The sequence below is a fragment of the Columba livia genome, chromosome 27 (assembly GCF_036013475.1).
Source record: "Columba livia isolate bColLiv1 breed racing homer chromosome 27, bColLiv1.pat.W.v2, whole genome shotgun sequence".
Lineage (NCBI taxonomy): Eukaryota > Metazoa > Chordata > Aves > Columbiformes > Columbidae > Columba > Columba livia.
In genome coordinates, this window is record NC_088628.1 from 175,499 (window position 1) to 194,046 (window position 18,548).

The 18,548-nt window shown below is 56.0% G+C and overlaps 1 protein-coding gene across 41 annotated transcripts in view; it reads right to left on the reverse strand.

Moving 5' to 3' along the window:
• The window catches only part of TCF3 (transcription factor 3), a 72,910-nt gene that overhangs the window by 14,182 nt on the left and 40,180 nt on the right, over nt 1-18,548 (reverse strand). For 40 of the 41 annotated variants that reach the window (XR_010468217.1, XM_065041998.1, XM_065042009.1 and 37 more), the window contains 10 exons: nt 13,662-13,729; nt 10,444-10,573; nt 8,892-8,941; nt 4,397-4,499; nt 4,048-4,187; nt 3,772-3,898; nt 2,835-2,893; nt 2,383-2,461; nt 1,309-1,382; nt 491-694 (listed from right to left, as the gene is read on the reverse strand). Coding sequence is in view for 40 of the 41 variants with exons in the window: in XM_065041998.1 (XP_064898070.1) it covers nt 491-694; nt 1,309-1,382; nt 2,383-2,461; nt 2,835-2,893; nt 3,772-3,898; nt 4,048-4,187; nt 4,397-4,499; nt 8,892-8,941; nt 10,444-10,573; nt 13,662-13,729 (1,034 nt within the window). In the remaining variant the exon portion in view is untranslated. Of the gene's footprint in view, nt 1-490; nt 695-1,308; nt 1,383-2,382; nt 2,462-2,834; nt 2,894-3,771; nt 3,899-4,047; nt 4,188-4,396; nt 4,500-8,891; nt 8,942-10,443; nt 10,574-13,661; nt 13,730-16,183; nt 16,443-18,548 lie in introns of those variants that run through there. The other variant, XM_065042022.1, reaches the window with a different exon arrangement.

Below are 18,548 nucleotides of genomic sequence, written 5' to 3' on the forward strand. Positions count from 1 at the left end.
AAGTGCGGACCCTGGTAACCCAGCATGGGACCACAGCATCCACGTTTGGGGCACCTTCCATGTGCATGGAGGATGCAGTGCCTGCCCAAATGGTGCAAAACAGAGAAATCCTGGCGATACCTGGCTCTCTAGAACCAGCACCAGATCTCTCTCCTTCTCCCTGCACACCTCAGGTATGCCTTACAGCTGTTTTGATGGATTTCCATCCATGTTGCAGGGAAAGAATTGCCTTCACCACCTCTGCATGCAGGGCTTGTGCCTGAGCGCCCACCACTGTGCTGAGCACGATTCCAGCCCCTGCACAAAGCCAGCAAACCACCGCACTTCTGTGCACATCACCCCTGCAAAGCTGCCAAGAGCTGTCCCAAGCTGCACCACACTGAGCTATTCTCACACCAAAAGCAAGGCAATGTCCCTCTGGATGCCATGGGACACTGTGATGTGGGTCCCTGGAGTGTCTCCGCCAGCTGCCGTGATGTTCCGCGCTTACCAGGCCGGGGTGCCTGTTCCCCAGGGACATAACAGCGGCGGGGAAGGCCTGGCCCAAGCTGCCCACTGTGGCACTGTGCGCTGGTGCCGAGCCCAGGAGCCCGTGCATGTCCCCGTGGTTGCTGGGCATGGCAGCTGTCTGGCCCACGGCATGATTCCGCAGCACGTGGATGGCTTCGTCCAACCTGTCTTCCATTTTGTTTTGCTTGAAGGGCAGGAGAGAGAAATAGGTCTGTGTTAACACCTGTAAAGCCAGCAGGCAGCTGTCTGCACTAAAGAATGGTCGTTGGCAACCAAGCACCCAACTAATGCGGGGCAGGTACAGGGACAAATATTAACAACCCCCGATGCCATCAGTGCCACTCCCTTTAGGCGTGAGGGGTCACACAAGCAGAACCACTCTGGAAAGGGCAGCAAAAACTAGACAGAAATCTGGTGTCCAACCAAATGTCCATCCACCAGCTGACAATCCTCCTTCAGGACCCAGATATTTGGGGAGAGGAAACGGCCTCAAGTTGCGCCAGGGGAGGCTGAGGTTGGATTTAGGAACAATTTCTTCCCCAAAGGGCTGTGGGGCATTGAACAGGCTGCCCAGGGCAGTGCTGGAGTCACCAGCCCTGGAGGGCTGGACAGACGGACGGGAGGTTCTCAGGGATGTGGGGCAGCGCCAGGACTGGGGGAACAGCTGGGGACTCGTTGATCTTAAGTGTCCCTTCTAACCAAAATGATTCTGTGATTCTATGATTTACCCAAAGCCCTTTACCGCCCAGCGCACGAGGGATGGAAAAGGAAAAAGACAGATCTTTTGGCGACACTTACTAAAGTGTGAAGGCTCCCTTCATAGCTGGGAGATAAGGCACCCTGCCCACTCGCTCGCGACCACTGCGATGTGCCTGCAAACAAACAGGGAGAGAGCTTGGGACCAGGTACGGCTGCCACTAGGTGGGGCTGGAAACTGGGCCACCATGCTGTGCACAGCACCGCATAGGCCAACACTGCACTACATGGCACCGCACAGGCCACTGTGGCACAGGGACAGTGACACTGCGTGTACAAAGCCAGCCAGGGGTTTTTCCCCAGCTCCCTATCACCACCCGGCATTGCCTTATCTTGCCAAGATGCTGCGAGGGGACATGCTCTGACCCCACATGCCTCCTGTGGAAATCTCTGCTCAGCCCCTGCTGTGGGCTCATCCCCACTTTGCCTTAGCAGGGAACTGAGCTCAGGCCTTCAGACCTCAAGAGGTTTTTAAATTTACAGCTTGGCAGCAAGCATCCCAACCTCCGAGGAGCAGCAGGCTGGAGCGTGAACATCACTCTGCACCTCAGGCACCAAGGAGCTGGGCAGAAACTAGAGCTCTCCCGCCGACGGGAGCACAGACGGGTTTTCATTGGGCGCTGAAAATGGCTTTTAACTAGTTGGTTCCTTCTCAGTTCCCACTGTGCTGCTCCCACGAGTGACAGAACCAGGGACAGGCTCTCCAAACCGGGACACACAGGGGCACGGACCGAGTGGAAGTCTCAGAAGTGGCAGCGATGCTTTGACTCAAGTGCCCAGAGCTGCTACCGTGTGCACCGGGCTCGTGTCTGCAGCTCAAACCCCTCTGCAGAACAGAGCCAGGCGCAGCAGAGCCGTCGCACCCGCGCACGCGGTGCCGCCGTATCCAACGGGGGAAAAGCTACAACTGATTAAAGCAGACAGACACGCAGCTTCACTGGAGACATTTAAAAATTATCTTCAAGTTTGCTTGTCCTCCCTGCTTTTAACAATAAATGGGATTTGCCGAGATTGCCAAAAGCATCTTTAATGAGGGTTTGGGAAGTTCAGTGCCTCAGATCTCCTGAAGCAAACCCGACATCCCCCTTCAGACAAAGAGCGTCATTTTTCACCTACCTGCAAGCCCCTGAGGGGAGCCAACCGGTGTAGAGGGGTTTGATGAGAAGTTATTGCTAGAGTGATCAGGGGAATAAATCTGAAGGGACAGAAGAAGGACACAGTCAGCAGAGCCCACCCCTGCGACGGCGCCTCCTGACCAGCAGCTGCGCCGAGCCCAGGACCACCGGCAGCATGTCCCTTCCGACCAACACCAGCTCCCAGCCAGTGGGACGGGCCAGCCCCGTTCCCCCATCTGCCAAAAGGTGCTTTTGCACAGTGCCAGGACTCCATGGCAGCACAGAGAATTGGGAAACACTCCCCCCCCAGAGGTTGCCGTGTTTTTGGGGTGCATTCACCCAAACTTCTCAATTTGCGCATCCTCCCCACTGCCCAGAGGGTCCTGTGACAGAGGGGAGGTCCCACGCTGTGACAGGACAGGGACCATGTCAAGTATCCGCAGAAACCCTTACTGAAGCTAGTGCCTTCCCAAGCGCATCTCCCGAGCTCCCAGCTGTGGTTCCTCTGTTACCTGTCAAGAGAGGACAAGGACGTCACTGCCAGGGTGCCAGAGACCCACAGAGCGCCCACACGAGACCTTCTCTGAGACTGGAATTTCTCTCTCTTATTGCTTTGCTTGAAAACTCAACAGACACCCAGCTCAGAGCAGCCTGGACGAAAGGACACGTGCCCCAGCAGCTTTCCTGGGCTTGCACAAATGTCTTTATAAAGCTGCTGGGTTGAAGGTGTCACCATCAGCAGCAATCAAGTGTCTGCTGCAGCACAGTCCTGTTTTCACAGGGCATCTTAAGCCTCTACAATCCCAAACTTGTTTCCCCTCCTCTAAACAAGGGTTTTTCTAAGAATAAAGGTCAGGATCCTCATTTTCAGGGGAACACGAGTTCATTTCAGTAACAGGTTTTGTAACAGGTTCAGCAGGGCTAGAGATTAAAGCACTCAGGGGTTTAACGTGGTATCCGAATACAGCACAAACATTTCTATTCCGGGTTTAGACAAACAGCTTCACACGTACTCCGCCTTCCCGCAGTGCAGGTGCAAACCCCTCCTGCAACTCACTGAAGCCACAGCACCTCCAAGAGATAATGTCACAGGTCCTGCTCTCCTCCCAGAGCCACCAAGTGAGGTGTAAATCCCCAAAACCAGCCCCTGTTCCCCCGCTACAGCCTGCCCAGGCACCCATCAGCAATAACCTCGCTGCCTCTCTTCCTCATGCCATAACTCCACGGTGGGTAACACAGAAGGGACAAAAAGTGTCTGGGTACACTGGACATTGATATCGCAGCCCCAGGTATCAGAAGTTTGCACAAGACTTTGATTTTCCAGTTCAGCCCCTGCGTGGCAGCGGAACGAGGGGGGTGACGCTGGGGACAACCATGTGCCCATACGTACCCATCATAGTGTCCGTCCCGCTGATGGGAGGTGTGTGGCTGGAGACCCCATACGGTGCGGAGGCAGAGGAGAAGCCGGACACGGAGGGGAGCCCGCCGTTCACCTCTCCTGAGTGCAGCTGGTAGTTCTGCCAGACAGGGGAGAGGGGTGAGACGTGTCCCCAAAAGTTCCCCCTGCCGGCAGCTGCCCCAAGCTGGGGTGAGGTGACACACTGTCACTGAGCCGAGCCCCTAGCCTGCCCACACGGACACGTGGGGACACATAGGGACAGATTACCATGCGTTCGTGCTGATGTAAACTGTTGAAGCTGCTGGCCTGTGGGAGCGGGGAGGAGGAGCTGCCCAGCATGGCACCGTAACCCGACTGGCTCATGGCACCCGGGGAGCTCCACAGGTCAGGCGAGTTGTGGAGCCCGTCTGGAAGGAAAAGCAGAGCTGAGGGACCGTGTCTGTCCCCACCATGTGCCGCCTACAGCGAGCATCACTGAGAAAATGAGAGCAGTCTGGGGGCTGGTTTGTGTTTCGTGAGCTCCTGCCCTGAGCTCCCCATTGCTGTGCAATTCCTCCTGTCATTGGTACCATGCCAGGCAGCCGCTGCACTCCGCCGGGGATTGTTCATAACTCACCTGCCATATAAAAAGCCCCGGGATATACAGTGCTGGGAGGTTTCGAGGGCGTATATCCAGCTGGATCCCTGCTGTAGTCATCACCTGAGTTGGATGGGTACACCTGTGGGGCAGGAAAAAGGGGGTGAGAAGTGCTTGGCCCTCCCATTGCCCCACATGTCACCCACCCCGTGTCACCCACCCTGTGCTTTGTTTGGCAAAGCCCCTCAAAATCATCGAGTGCAACCATAACCCACCCGGCACTGCCCGTGTCCTGAGAACCTCCTGTCCGTCTGTCCAGCCCTCCAGGGCTGGTGACTCCAGCACTGCCCTGGGCAGCCTGTTCCAATGCCCCACAGCCCTTTGGGGAAGAAATTGTTCCCAGATCCAACCTCAGCCTCCCCTGGGCAACCTGAGGCTGTGTCCTCTCGTCCTGTCACTTGTCACTTGGGAGCAGAGACCAAAACCCTCTATGCTGCAACCCCCTTTGCTTTCATCCACGGCACCAGATGCCAGAGTGACTCCCACAGTGAAGCCGGGGGAACCGAAGCAGCTGAAAGTCACGGTGATGGCACCAAACGCGGGGAGCGGTGCAGAGGATGGGGCTGTCACACAGATGTGCTCCCTCTGCCTTCCCGTAACAGCGCAGATCCCACAGCCGCTCTGGCACCGGCAGGAATTTTAGCGCCCTGCTCTAGTTCCTTTTCCTGCAGTTATGACTTTTTCTTGGTAACCACACGAGCCATTGTTCCTGTGTGCTGACCCCCACACCCACGGGCTGGGCGGTGGTGACGGGGTCGGCGAAGACTTGGGACCTGCTCCAACCCTTCACGAAAATCAGCCCGTCCCGCTCGAGGGGAAACTGAGGAAAGGGATGTGACACGGGGGGGATGCTTTCAGGCAGCTCTGGGGCAGATTTCTGTTAGCGACATTATTTAACAGCAATGCAAAAGAAAAGGCTTTTTTATTTTCTTCTCAAATAACCAAACCCATCCTAGAAAGCCCTTCCCAAAAGTCACCCTGTGCCAGTGCAAAACCACACTTTTTTTTATTTTCAAGCAGAAATTCAACACGCAAAGAAACTGAAACACCCCTCAAAATGACATGAGAACTTTGGTTACAGCTTATTTTCACCCCTCATTGATTCAATCTGAAACTGCTAATAATTTGTTTTACACACAGCCGCAAGCGGGGGCAGGGCTGGCTGGGCTGGGCACACGCAGCCCCCCTGCAGAGGAAACCTGCCCCCAGCTTCTGCTCCCGGCACCCAGCCAGCTCCTCCGACCCGCGCCCTCGCCCGCTGAGAAGAGGCAGAATTATTCTCTATCAGTGCAACTGGCCAGAACACCAAGAATTACTTCTTTTTTTTTGTGGGGTGTAATAGAAAACAGGGGTCTTTTTGTTAAAAAAAGAGCTCCGAAAAGTACCAGTGAATTCACTTTAATATATTGCTCTGTTTTCCCCAGGTTCCTGCTCTCAGAGCAGATTCTCTTGAAGCTGGGGGTCTCAGAGCTCCCAGGGGCAGCTGGAACCTGAAGGGCAATGGGGAGCTGAAAGCAACTTGTGGGTATCGCTGCTACAGATGGGGACTAGGGAACTCGTAAAATAAAATTTAAAAAAAAATTTAAAAAATAAAGAGAAGGGGAATGGGAAATCCTGAGAGACGCCGGCAGCTGCCGCTCGCCCCTGCTCACAACAGAAGATTCGTGACACGGCATCGGGTGCCGCGAGTGCCCAGAGCCGCGCGTGGGCAGTGCGTGTGGCAGGGCAGAGCGGGGGAGCAAACGGAGGAGGCTGCAAAGGACAAGAATCCCGTAAATTGACTTTTCCTCTAATTTGATTAAATAGCGGGAGCTGGGCCGGGGGAATGGAGCGCAGAACGTCTAATAGCCCCGCGCCATCTGGCAGGGGCTGGCAGCTGGCCAGCGCGCGGCAGCTGTGCGGCAGCGGACGGGGGGCACTGCGCGCCGCAACAGCCATTTCAGAAACCCGGAGTGAAAACAGAAAGAATAAAATAGAGGGGATGAGAGGAGGGGGGTTGCAAAGTAGGGGGAGTTCGCTCCATTATCCCTGACCCCTACATCTCTTGTTGGGTCCTGAGGGGCAGGTTTCAACGCAGGGCTGCTCCTGGTCCCCCTACATCTTCAATTCTTCGGCTCAGCGCAGGGCAGGCTGTGAAAAGCCAACTCTTCTTCCGGCACCAGCCAAGCCAGGAGCATCCCAGCCCTGTCGCGTGGGGGGACCCGGCGGAGCCGCAGCCGCCAGCCAAGCGCCACAGGAAACGGTAAATCAGCGCCGGGCCCCGCTCCCCCCGCGGCCCCAGCGCTCGGTGGCCCCGGGGACCTCCAGGTGAGGTAATTTCCTCCGGCTGGAACTGCCAGCACAGTCAGAGAGCAACTGCACAAGCCTCGTGCCGCAATTCGCAGGGCTTAGCGGGTGCTGGGCGTTTCTTATCCCTCTCTGCCTGTTTTTCTTGAGCTGGGGTGGGATGTGAGGCAGACTGAAGCTAAACAGAGCAGGGACCAGGCGGCAAATTGGCAGGGTAGAAACGGTTCCCAGCCACCACGCCGGCTGCGGCAACTGATCCTGCAGGAACCAACGCGCACAAAATCCCTCCCCGGCATCCTCTGGGGCCTCATCTAGGCCGAGGTCCTGTGCCGGGACACGCCAGACCTGGGGGACGTGGCCACGAGCACAAACTCTGCTCCGTGTCACAGGGAGGGTGGAAGGAGCTCTGTCCCAGGGCAGCCCTGGTGTGTGACACTGCCCCAGCACAGCACCTATTCCATAGAACCACAGAACCATTTTGGTTGGAAAAGACCCTCAAGGTCATCATATCCAACTGTTCCCCCAGCCTTGGGGGGCACTGCCCCATGTCCTGAGAACCTCCTGTCCGTCTGTCCAGCCCTCCAGGGCTGGTGACTCCAGCACTGCCCTGGGCAGCCTGTTCCAATGCCCCACAGCCCTTTGGGGAAGAAATTGTTCCCAGATCCAACCTCAACCTCCCCTGGGCAACCTGAGACCGTTTCCTCTCGTCCTGTCACTTGTTCCTGGGGAGCAGAGCCCGACCCCCCCTGGCTCCAAGCTCCTTTCAGGCAGTTCAGAGATCAGAAGGTCTCCCCTCAGCTCCTGTTCTCCAGCTGAACCCCCAGGTCCCTCAGCCGCTCCATCACACTTGTGCTCCAGCCCCTCACCAGCTCCATTCCCTCCTCTCCACTCGCTCCAGCACCTCAAGGGCTTTCTTGGCGTGAGGGGCCCAGAACTGACCCCAGGATTCAAGGTTTGGCCTCATCAATGGCCAGCACAGGGACAGTCACTGCCCTGGGCCTGCTGGCCACACCAGTGCTGGTCCCAGCCAGGATGCTGGTGGCCTCTTGGCCACCTGGGCACACACTGGCTCATATTCAACACCCCCAGGTCCTTTTCTGCCAGTCACTTTCCAGCCACTCTTCCCTGAGCCTGGAGCGCTGCCTGGGGTTGTTGTGATCCAAGTGCAGGACCCGGCACTTGGCCTCGTTGAACCTCAGACAATTGGCCTCAGCCCATCGATCCAGCCGGTCCAGACCCCTCTGTATGGCCTTCCCACCCCCCAGCAGATCAACACTCCCACCCAACTTGGTGTCATCTGCGAACTTACTGAGGGTGCACTCGATTCCCTCGTCCAAGATCATCTCATGTCACTTCAGCATCAGCTTTGGCAGCGAGTGGCATGACATGCTCGGGCAAATGCATGTCTCCAGCTCAGCCCCAGCTTAAGCTTCAGCATAGCCCCAGCCTGAGCTCCAGCACAGCCCCAGTTTCAGCTCCAGCACAGCCCCAGTTTCAGCTCCAGCTCAGCCCCAGTTTCAGCTCCAGCTCAGCCCCAGCCTGAGCTCCAGCCCACCTGCAGGACACAGCCTGCTCATCCCCCTGCAAACATGCAAAGGCTCCAGCGAGGAATGCAGCCTCGCGCAGCCAGACAGCTCCCATATTGCTGCAGGAACCCTCCAGCCTGCTCCAATTAGCTTTCCTGGAGATCCCATTACTTCCAGCCACAAAGACATTGTTCAGTGTATTCCCCCAAACAGCCGCGGGAGCACGGCTAACATATTCCTGCAGCCTGCTTGGCTTTCTTCTAAAGCAGCCCAGGCAGCGTGCACACCTGGAGCAGCCCCAGCTGCCCGCCCGCGTTACAACTGCTTTGCTTTCCCTTCTGGAGTGAAATCCGATAACGCCGAATATTACATTTCACTGGGGTAACGGCGACATAACATCAAACAGACGAGAGCCAGCGAGGGCAGGAGGCGCCGGGGCCGGGGACGTGCCACCAGCTGCTCCACACGGGCAGTGTCACGGTTCCTTCTCCCCGATGGAGGAGACGCTGAGAAAACCCTTCCTCCTCCTCCTAAAACCGAAACCCTCCATGCTTGGGTGGCTGGACCCACAGGGCCAGCTGCTCTCATGGCAGAGGGAGAAGGAACAGCCACGGGACAGAGGACAGGGAGGGGAAAACGGGGAAAATGCTCCGGCCACTTACCGAGGAGGGGAGTCCAGGAGGCACCTTCCGAACCTTTTTGGGCTGCCCATCTGGTTTAACGAGAAAAAGAAAGGATGTAACTTCTGAAGGGGGTTAGCGGCACGGAAAACAACAAGCTACAGCTAGAAGGCTCCAAGGATGGAAGATGCAGGTACAAACAGGGCTCAGACCCCAAATGTCCCATCACCAAAGTGTCAATAGTGGAAACGTCTGAACTTCTCATCTCGTCTGTGTGCTCTGAGGGCAGGTTTATTTAAACAATTTGACCTGAAGTGGGTTTGCAGGGAGAGGATGCAGAAAGAGAACAAATGCAGGGATGGGGCTGTATTTTCATTTATTCCTTATACAGTAAGATACTTGGAAAGCTTCATGCTGGGGGAAGGGGGGACGGGCCCTCCCCAGATGCTCTCTCCAGGTCCAGCTCCGAGCAGGGAGGACACAGAGCCCTGGGAAATGGAGAAAATTCCGGGAGGCAGTGGGGGAACATCCCGAGAAGCAGCTCAAGGGGAAGCACCGGTTACAAATTCAGTTTGTTTGTTTGTTTGTTTGTTTTTAATTAGGAAAGCCCCAGCCAGGGTGCAGGGTGACAACACGGCAAATCTGCCAAGCCAGGGACTCCGCTGGGCTTTAGCTCGGGAGAATAAATCCATCGCACGGAATGACCTGATGCGAAAGAACAATTTTCCAGGCTGACAACATAAACCAGCAACGTGTCAAAGGCGCAATATCAAAGTGGATGGGTTTTTTTCTGAAAAGCACTGGAAAAAAAAGACATGTAACACTGGGTTGCTTCTGGTTTCGTTTGTTGGGGAAAACCCAAAATAGCAGCAAGAAAGTGACTTTGGAGGGTGCGAGGGGAACTGTGACAAGAACACAAGTTCTGGAGAACTCAAAAGTTAAATTCACACCCAGCCTTAACCTCCGCGAAAAGCAAAACGGCTTCTTCCTGGGTAGATCCAGGCGCAGACGAGGCCTGGTCCAGAATGGTTTTTATATATATATACATATATATATTTTCTCCCCCTCCACCTCAGAAAAAGCAAATGCATGATTCACACTTACCCTTTTCCCCACAAAATAAGACCTACCCCCAAAATAAGCCCTAGCAAGATTTTTGAGGATGCTTGAAATATAAGCCCTACTCCAAAAATAAGCCCTAGTTACAGTTCATTAAAAAAGTCAATTTAAATAATGTCCAGGCAGCTATACAAGAAATTCACGATGGAATTTAAGGTTTGGAGAGTTACGATGATGTTCCAGACGATGATGACATGACTGTATTTGAATAAATGTTGATTTTTATTGAAGAATATATGCAGATTGTTGTTCATGGAAAAATAAGACATCCCCTGAAAATAAGACCTAATGTATCTTTCAGAGCAAAAATTAATATAAGACCCTGTTTTATTTTCGAGGAAACAGGGTATGCGCACACATGGCAACGCTGGTGCTTTCAGACCTGATGCAAGTGCCCGTCCAGTCTACAGTTACCTGACCAAACCACAGGACGAACCGGAGCAGCGGCACCTGAGGGGAACACAAGGGGACTTACCCATGTTGCTCTCAGCACCTCTCCTGCGAGGATTGTTGGGGTAAGAAAAATACTGAGACCCCCCCTTGACCCCGGTGGGGGAAAGCGTGCTGGGGCTGGCGATTCCCATCTCGCTGGGCAGGAAACCAGTCTGCAAACAAGGAGACAGAGAAGCCCTTCCATGTAATTACGCTGCAAAATCCACCGCGCCCGCTGGGAGAGAACAGAGCTGCCTTGAGCCACCTCTGCGCTAATTCAGCTGCAGGAAAATAAATGGACAAGTCAAAGGGACAGAAGGAAAACCAAATATGTAAACATGGGGTAGCGGTGGGAGAATATGTCTGCAACTAGGAAAAGGTCTTTCAAGTGGTGTTTTCTGGCTGGACCCCAGCAAGGAACCTCTCTATGAACCGAGAATGTGAACCAGCAGGTGCCACTGTGGAGAGCACCACAGTCCCGCGGCCCCTTGAGAGCAGGATGGGACCTGGCCGGGGCAAGGGACAGACCCAGCACTCACCAACCAGCAAACCTGGGGTCCCTGAGGCTGTCACATCCCTCGACCGTGTCTGAACCGACCGCAAGAGACGGGAGAGGTTCCGCAGCCCATGTGCCTGTGCCTGTGCCTGTCCAGGCTTCCCCAGCCCAGGGTGCTGGTACCAGTGGTTTCTCTCCATCCCCAGTGCCGCACAGCTGGACCCATCATGGATCATTGAATCACAGAATCATTTTGGTTGGAAAAGACCCTCAAGATCAAGTCCAACTGTTCCCCCAGCCCTGTCCCTGCCCCATGTCCTGAGAACCTCATGTCCGTCTGTCCAGCCCTCCAGGGCTGGTGACTCCAGCACTGCCCTGGGCAGCCTGTTCCAATGCCCCACAGCCCTTTGGGGAAGAAATTGTTCCCAGATCCAACCTCAACCTCCCCTGGGCAACCTGAGACCGTTTCCTCTGCTCCTGGTGCTTGTTCCTGGGGAGCAGAGCCCGACCCCCCTGGCTCCAAGCTCCTTTCAGGCAGTTCAGAGATCAGAAGGTCTCCCCTCAGCTCCTGTTCTCCAGCTGAACACCCCAGGTCCCTCAGCCGCTCCATCACACTTGTGCTCTAGCTCCGTTCCCTTCTCTCCACTCGCTCCAGCACCTTGTGTTTTACCATGGAAAAGTCAAATCCCTTTGTCTGAAGAGAGGAAACTCCTCCCTCACGTTTATTGCCTCTGACCTTGGACACGGAGCTGGCAGGAGCGGGAGCCCTGGGTGCTTGTCAGCTCCCGGCATGGAGCAAATGTCCCTTTCCTCTGAGAGACACCCACTGGCATTGCCCCTTCCACCTCTGGAGAGAGTTAAATGTATTTACGTGGAGTTTAAGAGAGCTGGCATAGAGCCTTCTAGTAAAAAAAGCTTAGCTTTGACCCATCGTCCGAGGGCAACACGTTGAAATAAAGGAGGATTTCAAGCTTTTGAGAAACTGGAAAGCAAAACCCACTGCTTTAAAACTCCCCCTCCTCCAGAAAGGGGTCAAGGAGGGAAGGAGGAGCTCTGTATTCACAGCTGGTGAGATTCCTGCAATCTGTTCCACTGGTCAGGTTACCTTTCTGCACTGGAACCACCGCGTGCCGTGAAGCAGCGGGGCCACGAACAGCGCGGGGCGCACACCCGGGATCCGATCCCGAGGGCTGAGCCGCTGCTGCCTCCGGGGGGACACCGAGATTTTAAGGCAATTTCTTAGAAAAAGGGATTTTCGTCCCCTTCCCTCTCCCTGGGGACAACTCCAGGGTGGTGAAGGATTAAGCAAGGGGGAGCCGCAGCTCCCCCCGAGGACGGTGCTTTGGGGGGATCGTGCCCCCCCAGCGTCACTGCCACTGGACAGCTTTGCACAGCTCTTCAGAAACAAAAAAGAAGTTCCCTCCACCCCCCCCAAAAAAAACCAAAAACCTGGAGCCAGAAGCAACAACTGTTGCAGGGCCCCGACGCCGCCCCGGCCCGCACAAGAGGGGTTTTGTCTGCCATCCACATCAAACGGGCCCCGTCTCCCACCCTGCCACCTGATCTGCGCCCGTGCGGGGCCTCTCCCAGCCCCGGCACCACTTGCCCACCCTGTTTCTGTTACCTTACACCTCCCCCTCCTCCACGAAACCCCAGCAAAACCCTAACATTAAAAAGCAAGGCCTGGCATCCATCCCGTTTTTATTTTAGCAGCTTCAGTGGTAAATTAAATCCACTCTGGCACAGACAGCCAGCACAGCTGTTTCAGCAAAGGAAACATCCTCAGTTCAGAGAAGAGGAAATTATGACAAATTTGTGTAAAATTAAAACATGTAGTATGTGTGTGTGTGCATGTATAAAACAAAAAGCCGTCCAGCCAAAAGCTGATGCCTTGTGAATAAAATGGTGGGACTGTTTCCCTGGGGCCATGGCCAGGCACTGATGGGGCAGTTGCAGCAACACATCAAAGTGGAGAGGTGCTCACTCCTTCCCGAAAAACTATCTCTGGATGCCGGTGATATCAGACGGGATCATCCCAGCGCTGGTCGCAGCTCCTGTTCTCCAGCTGAACCCCCAGGTCCCTCAGCCGCTCCATCACACTTGTGCTCCAGCCCCTCACCAGCTCCGGTCCCTTCTCTCACGTCGCTCCAGCACCTCAAGGCCTTTCTTGGCATGAGGGGCCCAAAACCGACCCCAGGAATTGACGTTTGGCGTCATCAATGGCCAGCACAGGGGACGGTCACTGCTCTGGTCCTGCTGACCACCAAAATGACGCTATAGCATCACAGAGACCATCTTGCAGACTCTCCATCCTGCTAAGTGGCAAGCGGTGGCACAGGGGGATGCGGCTGGGGAGGGGAGACACGCGGAGGCTGGCACGGCGAGAGCGCCACAGCCACGGCCTGAGGGAGAATGGCCCTCGCGCAGCCCCGCCACAGGAAAGGTGCTGCTGGGTCCCCCGAGGGCAGCACGAGCGGCTCCGATCTGATTAAACACAGATCAGCTACAAACAGGATTGACAATAACAAAACAAGTGAAGAGAACCGAGAACCCGATTTTCTACACCCTGACACCTCTCCTGAGCCAGCACCGCAGACCCACGTAAACCCCGACACTGCACAGGGGTTTCTGAGCAGAGCAGATGCTTTCCAGGACCTGGTGCAGAGGCGAGATGCAAAGCCCCAGGTTGCTTTTCATTCCTGGGCTCGCACTCCTCACAGCTTAGCCAGCAAATGAACCAAAAATTCCAAAGTATTTATCATTACCTGGTTTAGTCCCGGCATCCCTGTCTCTCTTCCAAAGGTGGAGTACGAGGCTCTTTCACTGCTCTTCCCTACAGTGGAGAAAGGAGAAGGGCTTGTGTAAAGGGAAGGGGAGGTTCTGCCCCCCGGGTGTCCCGAGGTGCGAAGCCCGATCCCATGGCAGCGCTTCCCGCCCCCGCAGCAGCGCCTGCCCCCCAACAGCTCGCTGCTGAAACAGAAGCTCTTTTCAGGTTCACAGACAGCAGGACTCAGCTGGCCCAGAAGCAGCAAAACCCCAAAACGGCAGCGATGCGGGGAAGTGCTTGTGGCTGTGGAAACCAGTTGTGTCAGCCCAGGCAAAAAAATACCAAAAAATCCCTCCAGACACGTTAAAAAAAGCCAGCGGAATTTGGCAGAGAGGCAGCGGCAGCGCAACCCGAAGGCCAGGCACGAGTGACCAGGCTCTGCGAGCGCTTCCACACAACAGGAAACACAATTCCAGCGCACGCCGAGCACAGGGAGCTGAGTTCCTCACGGCACCAGGATCACCTTCTTCCCCTTTTCCCAGTGGAGATTTAACTTTCCAAACCCCCCCTCCAGCTGTAAAGAGCAGGAATTCAGTAGAAAAGCTTTTCCATCCTTTCCAAGCCCCCTTGGGCGGGTCCCCCCGCAGCCGGAGCGTCCCCATGCGAGCCAAGGCCACGCGTCCCGCGCTGCCGAGGGAACTTGGTTACCCACCAACCGCTTTTATCAAACACGCTCAACCTCACCCTGCCCACACACTGCTGAAAATAGTGATTTCAAGAAGGAGAATTTTAAAAAAATACAACGCACGTGGTGAAATGCTTCCATTTGGAAATGCCCTTGTGGTATCCTCCTTTGTGGCTGCACCCTGGTCCTGGCATGCAGCACCCATGGGTGCCAGGGCAGTGTGGCCGCCCTGGGGAAGGGCCCCAGGGACAACGGGAACAGCTCTGGGGCAGGCAGCAGCACGACAGCCTGCCTGCCCCCGACTCACAGCAAAGTTAGACATTTTTCTAGTGGAGAACAGGTGGCTTTTCATTAAAAAAAAACAAGAAAAACTGGACTTCAAATACAAGAGGAATTTTCCCCTTCTGTTAATTGCAGCCACCATGGAAAAGGAGAGGGCAGAGGGAAATGGAAGATGATAATCCAGAAGGGCTTTGAAGCCGGGGCAGGACGGCCCCGCGCAGGGGACTCTGCCCACGACGCACCGCGGGTGCCGGGCTCCGACAGCCCAGCCCTGCAAAACCCCTCCCCAAAAAGGGGCGATCGCATCCAGCCTCTGGGCTGGCTGGGTAAGCAAAACTGAGAGGGAGGATTTTGCCAATCTGCTTAACGTAAAGCTAAACCTCGCTGATGAACGGTAAAATGCAGGTTAACGCATTGGGGTGACGTTCAGACTGATCCACACACAGTCAAGAGGTTTTGGGGAGCAGGTGAAGGGGAGGGAAGAGCACATTTCCCCAAAGCAGCCTCCACCGAAGCACACGGCAGAGCGGCGGAAGGACGAGGAGGCTGCTCGGTCCTGCAAACTTCGCATGGGGGCCTCGAGCTCAAGCCAAAATTTCGCGAGTGGGTTTTCCCCACCACAACCCCCGAACCCGCGAACCCAATTCCCACGGGAGCGGGGACGAGCGCGGGACGGCGGCGTCCCGCCAGTCCCCACCTCCCGCGACCGCCGGGCGCTGCCGCCGCGTCGTTTCGGAGGCTTAAACGTTAAGTCAACAAAGGTCAAAATGTCAGCGCACGGATCTCCTAAATGACCTAATTTCTAAAAGAGCTTAGCGGCTCTATCTGCCACAGCGCCGGCACCCGAATAACCCCGCGGGCTGTGGCGGCAGGCAGGCTGTGATTCCTCCTCAACAGAGGAAAACCAGTGCAATGTCATGATCCTGTATCTGCTCAGCAATGGCCAGGCCTCCCATCCTGAGAATATGTTATATATATATTAGATGTACTATATACCGCTTGGATCAACTTGCAATTGGGAAAGGGAGGGCAGCTGCCCCTGGCCAGCCCTGCACCCTCCTTCGTCATCACATAAAAAGGGGAAAAAGCAGCAAAAACCTCGGTGGGAGAAATTTTACATTTCATTATCTGGGAGAACAAAGCAGAAGGAAGAATGGCGAATTTTTTCTGGATCTATCTAGCCAACTGAAATTTTTAAAAAGGCCACAAGTTGGACAAGAAAAAGCCGAACTTGCCAGCAGAAGGTGCCGTTCCTGCTGCTGGGGAAATGCCAAGGGTGGCAAATGCGGCTCTGCCAGGACTTGCCCCGGCCCACAGCCCAGGGGCACCAACCAGAAAAGGTGGAGAAAGCCCAGGACCATGGCAAGGAGGAGGACAGAGCCAAGAGGAGGCAGAAGACACGGGGAATCGCCCAGATGCTCCTGACTGAATTACTGAAATCCTGCAGATGGGTGTTAAGGGGTCTTGGGGGAAAAAACAATAAAACCAGAAGATATTGGAAATAAATCCCTTGAATGGGAAAGGGGTTTCCCTCGGAAATCTGCTGCATTTACCTCTGCAAATGTTTGCGTGCAAAGGTGACGCCTGGCGGGGGCGGCCTGAGCAAGGCGCATCCAGAAGTGGGCCGGGAGTATTTAGTGTTTCCTTGGATGCCATGCAGAGCTTCACTGCGCACCCCGGCAGCCCCTCCTGCCCGTGCCCCCCGTCCCAGCAGAACCAGCCTTGCCCAGTCCCCCTCCTGCAGAACCCGCGCGGGCTCGTGTGCGGAAGCGCCGTGCACCCTCTGCTCCATGCACCCTCTGCTCCGTGCACCCTCTGCGCCGTGCACCCTCTGCACCGTGCACCCTCTGCGCCGTGCACCCTCTGCTCCGTGCACCCTCTGCGCCGTGCACCCTCTGCTCCGTGCACCCTCTGCTCCGTGCACCCTCCGCGCCGTGCACCCTCTGCTCCGTGCACCCTCTGCTCCGTGCACCCTCTGCTCCATGCACCCTCTGCTCCGTGCACCCTCTGCTCCGTGCACCCTCTGCTCCGTGCACCCTCTGCGCCGTGCACCCTCTGCTCCGTGCACCCTCTGCTCCGTGCACCCTCTGCGCCGTGCACCCTCTGCGCCGTGCACCCTCTGCGCCGTGCACCCTCTGCTCCGTGCACCCTCTGCTCCGTGCACCCTCTGCTCCATGCACCCTCTGCTCCGTGCACCCTCTGCTCCGTGCACCCTCTGCGCCGTGCACCCTCTGCGCCGTGCACCCTCTGCTTGCTCCTCCCAAAGGTGGATTTTGCTCCTGGGCTTGGGGAATAAAACGTCTTTCCCGAGGCTGCTGGTGGGTTCGGCCCCAGCGCCCGGGACGGCAGCAGCACCTCGCCCGCCAGAGCAAACCACGCTTTTAGCTAAACTTGCAGTTTTGCTGTTTCTCACCCCAGGACCAGCCCCGCTCGCAGACGGGTATAAATAAGCCAGGAAAAGGCGACTTGGCACTGCCTACAGGTTTCACCAGCCAGGAGGAAGGTGGGTGCTTTTCCGAGGGTCCTGCCAGCCCACGGGACCCCGTATCACCCCGAAACAGAGCACCAGGGCAGCCCCCGGCACCCACCGCCCGGTACAACCACCCACCGTGTGCCACCCCCGGCCCTGCACCGGTAATTCCATTGAAGTTACAGCCTGGGGAAACAGGAGAGAAAAAACACAGCTGGGGATTAAAGGGGGGAGGAAATAAATGTTAACAAACCAGGAGCAAAGACAAACCCTGTCCGTGGGTAGATTAAAAGCATTGTCCAGGAGGAACCCAACGCACAACATCTCAATACACACAAGATTAGAAGCACTCCTCTGAAAAGAAGCTAATTACTAGAAATAATTACTAGAAAGAAATCTGTTATGGCTTATCAGTTTCCCCGCTGCTTAAGCAATCCTCCCCTGCTGAAGATGGACGGTAACAGAGTGGAAGATTTTGTAGACTGGTGATTTAAAGCAAACAGAAACGCCCTCCTCGCGCCCCAGGACAAGCCGGTTCGTCACCGCGCTGTGTCCTGGCACACCCTGGGCAGCCAGGAACGGTCCCTGTCACCCAGGAAAGGTCCTTGTCACCCCTCTGCACCGGAGGCCGAGATGCTCAGAGCTCGCCAGGACGGCACCAACAGCTCAAAGCTTGAAAACTCAGAGGAAGCGATGGAGCTCGCAGATGTTGCCGCTGCACTCACCAGGTTCAGCTTCAGGTCAGAGTCCTGACGGTATTTCCATTCAGAGGCTAGCTTGCTTCACATTTTTTTTTAATTTAGGTAATCCCACCCGGTGCAACCCCCGCCAGAGCTCTCCACGCAGTCAGCCTTGCACACAACTCCGGTTTTCCACATCACCTGTGGCAGAGCAGGAACCGGGGCTTTGGGAACACCCGATGGAATACTGTTCTCACACTGTCCCCTTCAAAAAGCGCACGAGCGGCGCCATCCGCAGCCCCCAGGGAGCCCCAAGGGAAGGGAGAGGCCAGCTCGGGGGCAGCACCCGTGGGTCCCACTGTTGGTGCAGCCGCTTTCCTGCCCTGCGCTCACGGTGCCTCCCGAAGCCAAGCGCCCCATCGTGCTGGGTGCTGTGTGTCCATCAGAAGAATCACAGACCCACAGAACAGTTTGGGTTGGAGGGACCTTCCCCGCTCCCCAGTGCCCCTCCACCATGACAGGGGCATCGTCACCAGCTCAGGGTGCTCAGAGCCCCGTCCAGCCTGGCCTGGGGTGTCTCAGGGATGGTTCATCCACCACCTCTCTGGCCAACCTGGGCCAGGCTCTCACCACCCTCAGGACAACAATTCCTGCCTCATGTCCAGCCTGAATCTCCCTCCTTTAGTTTAAACCATTACCCCTTGTCCTGTCACAACAGGTCCTGCTCAAAAGTCTGCCCCCATCTTTCTTTTGGCCCCTTTTAAGCCC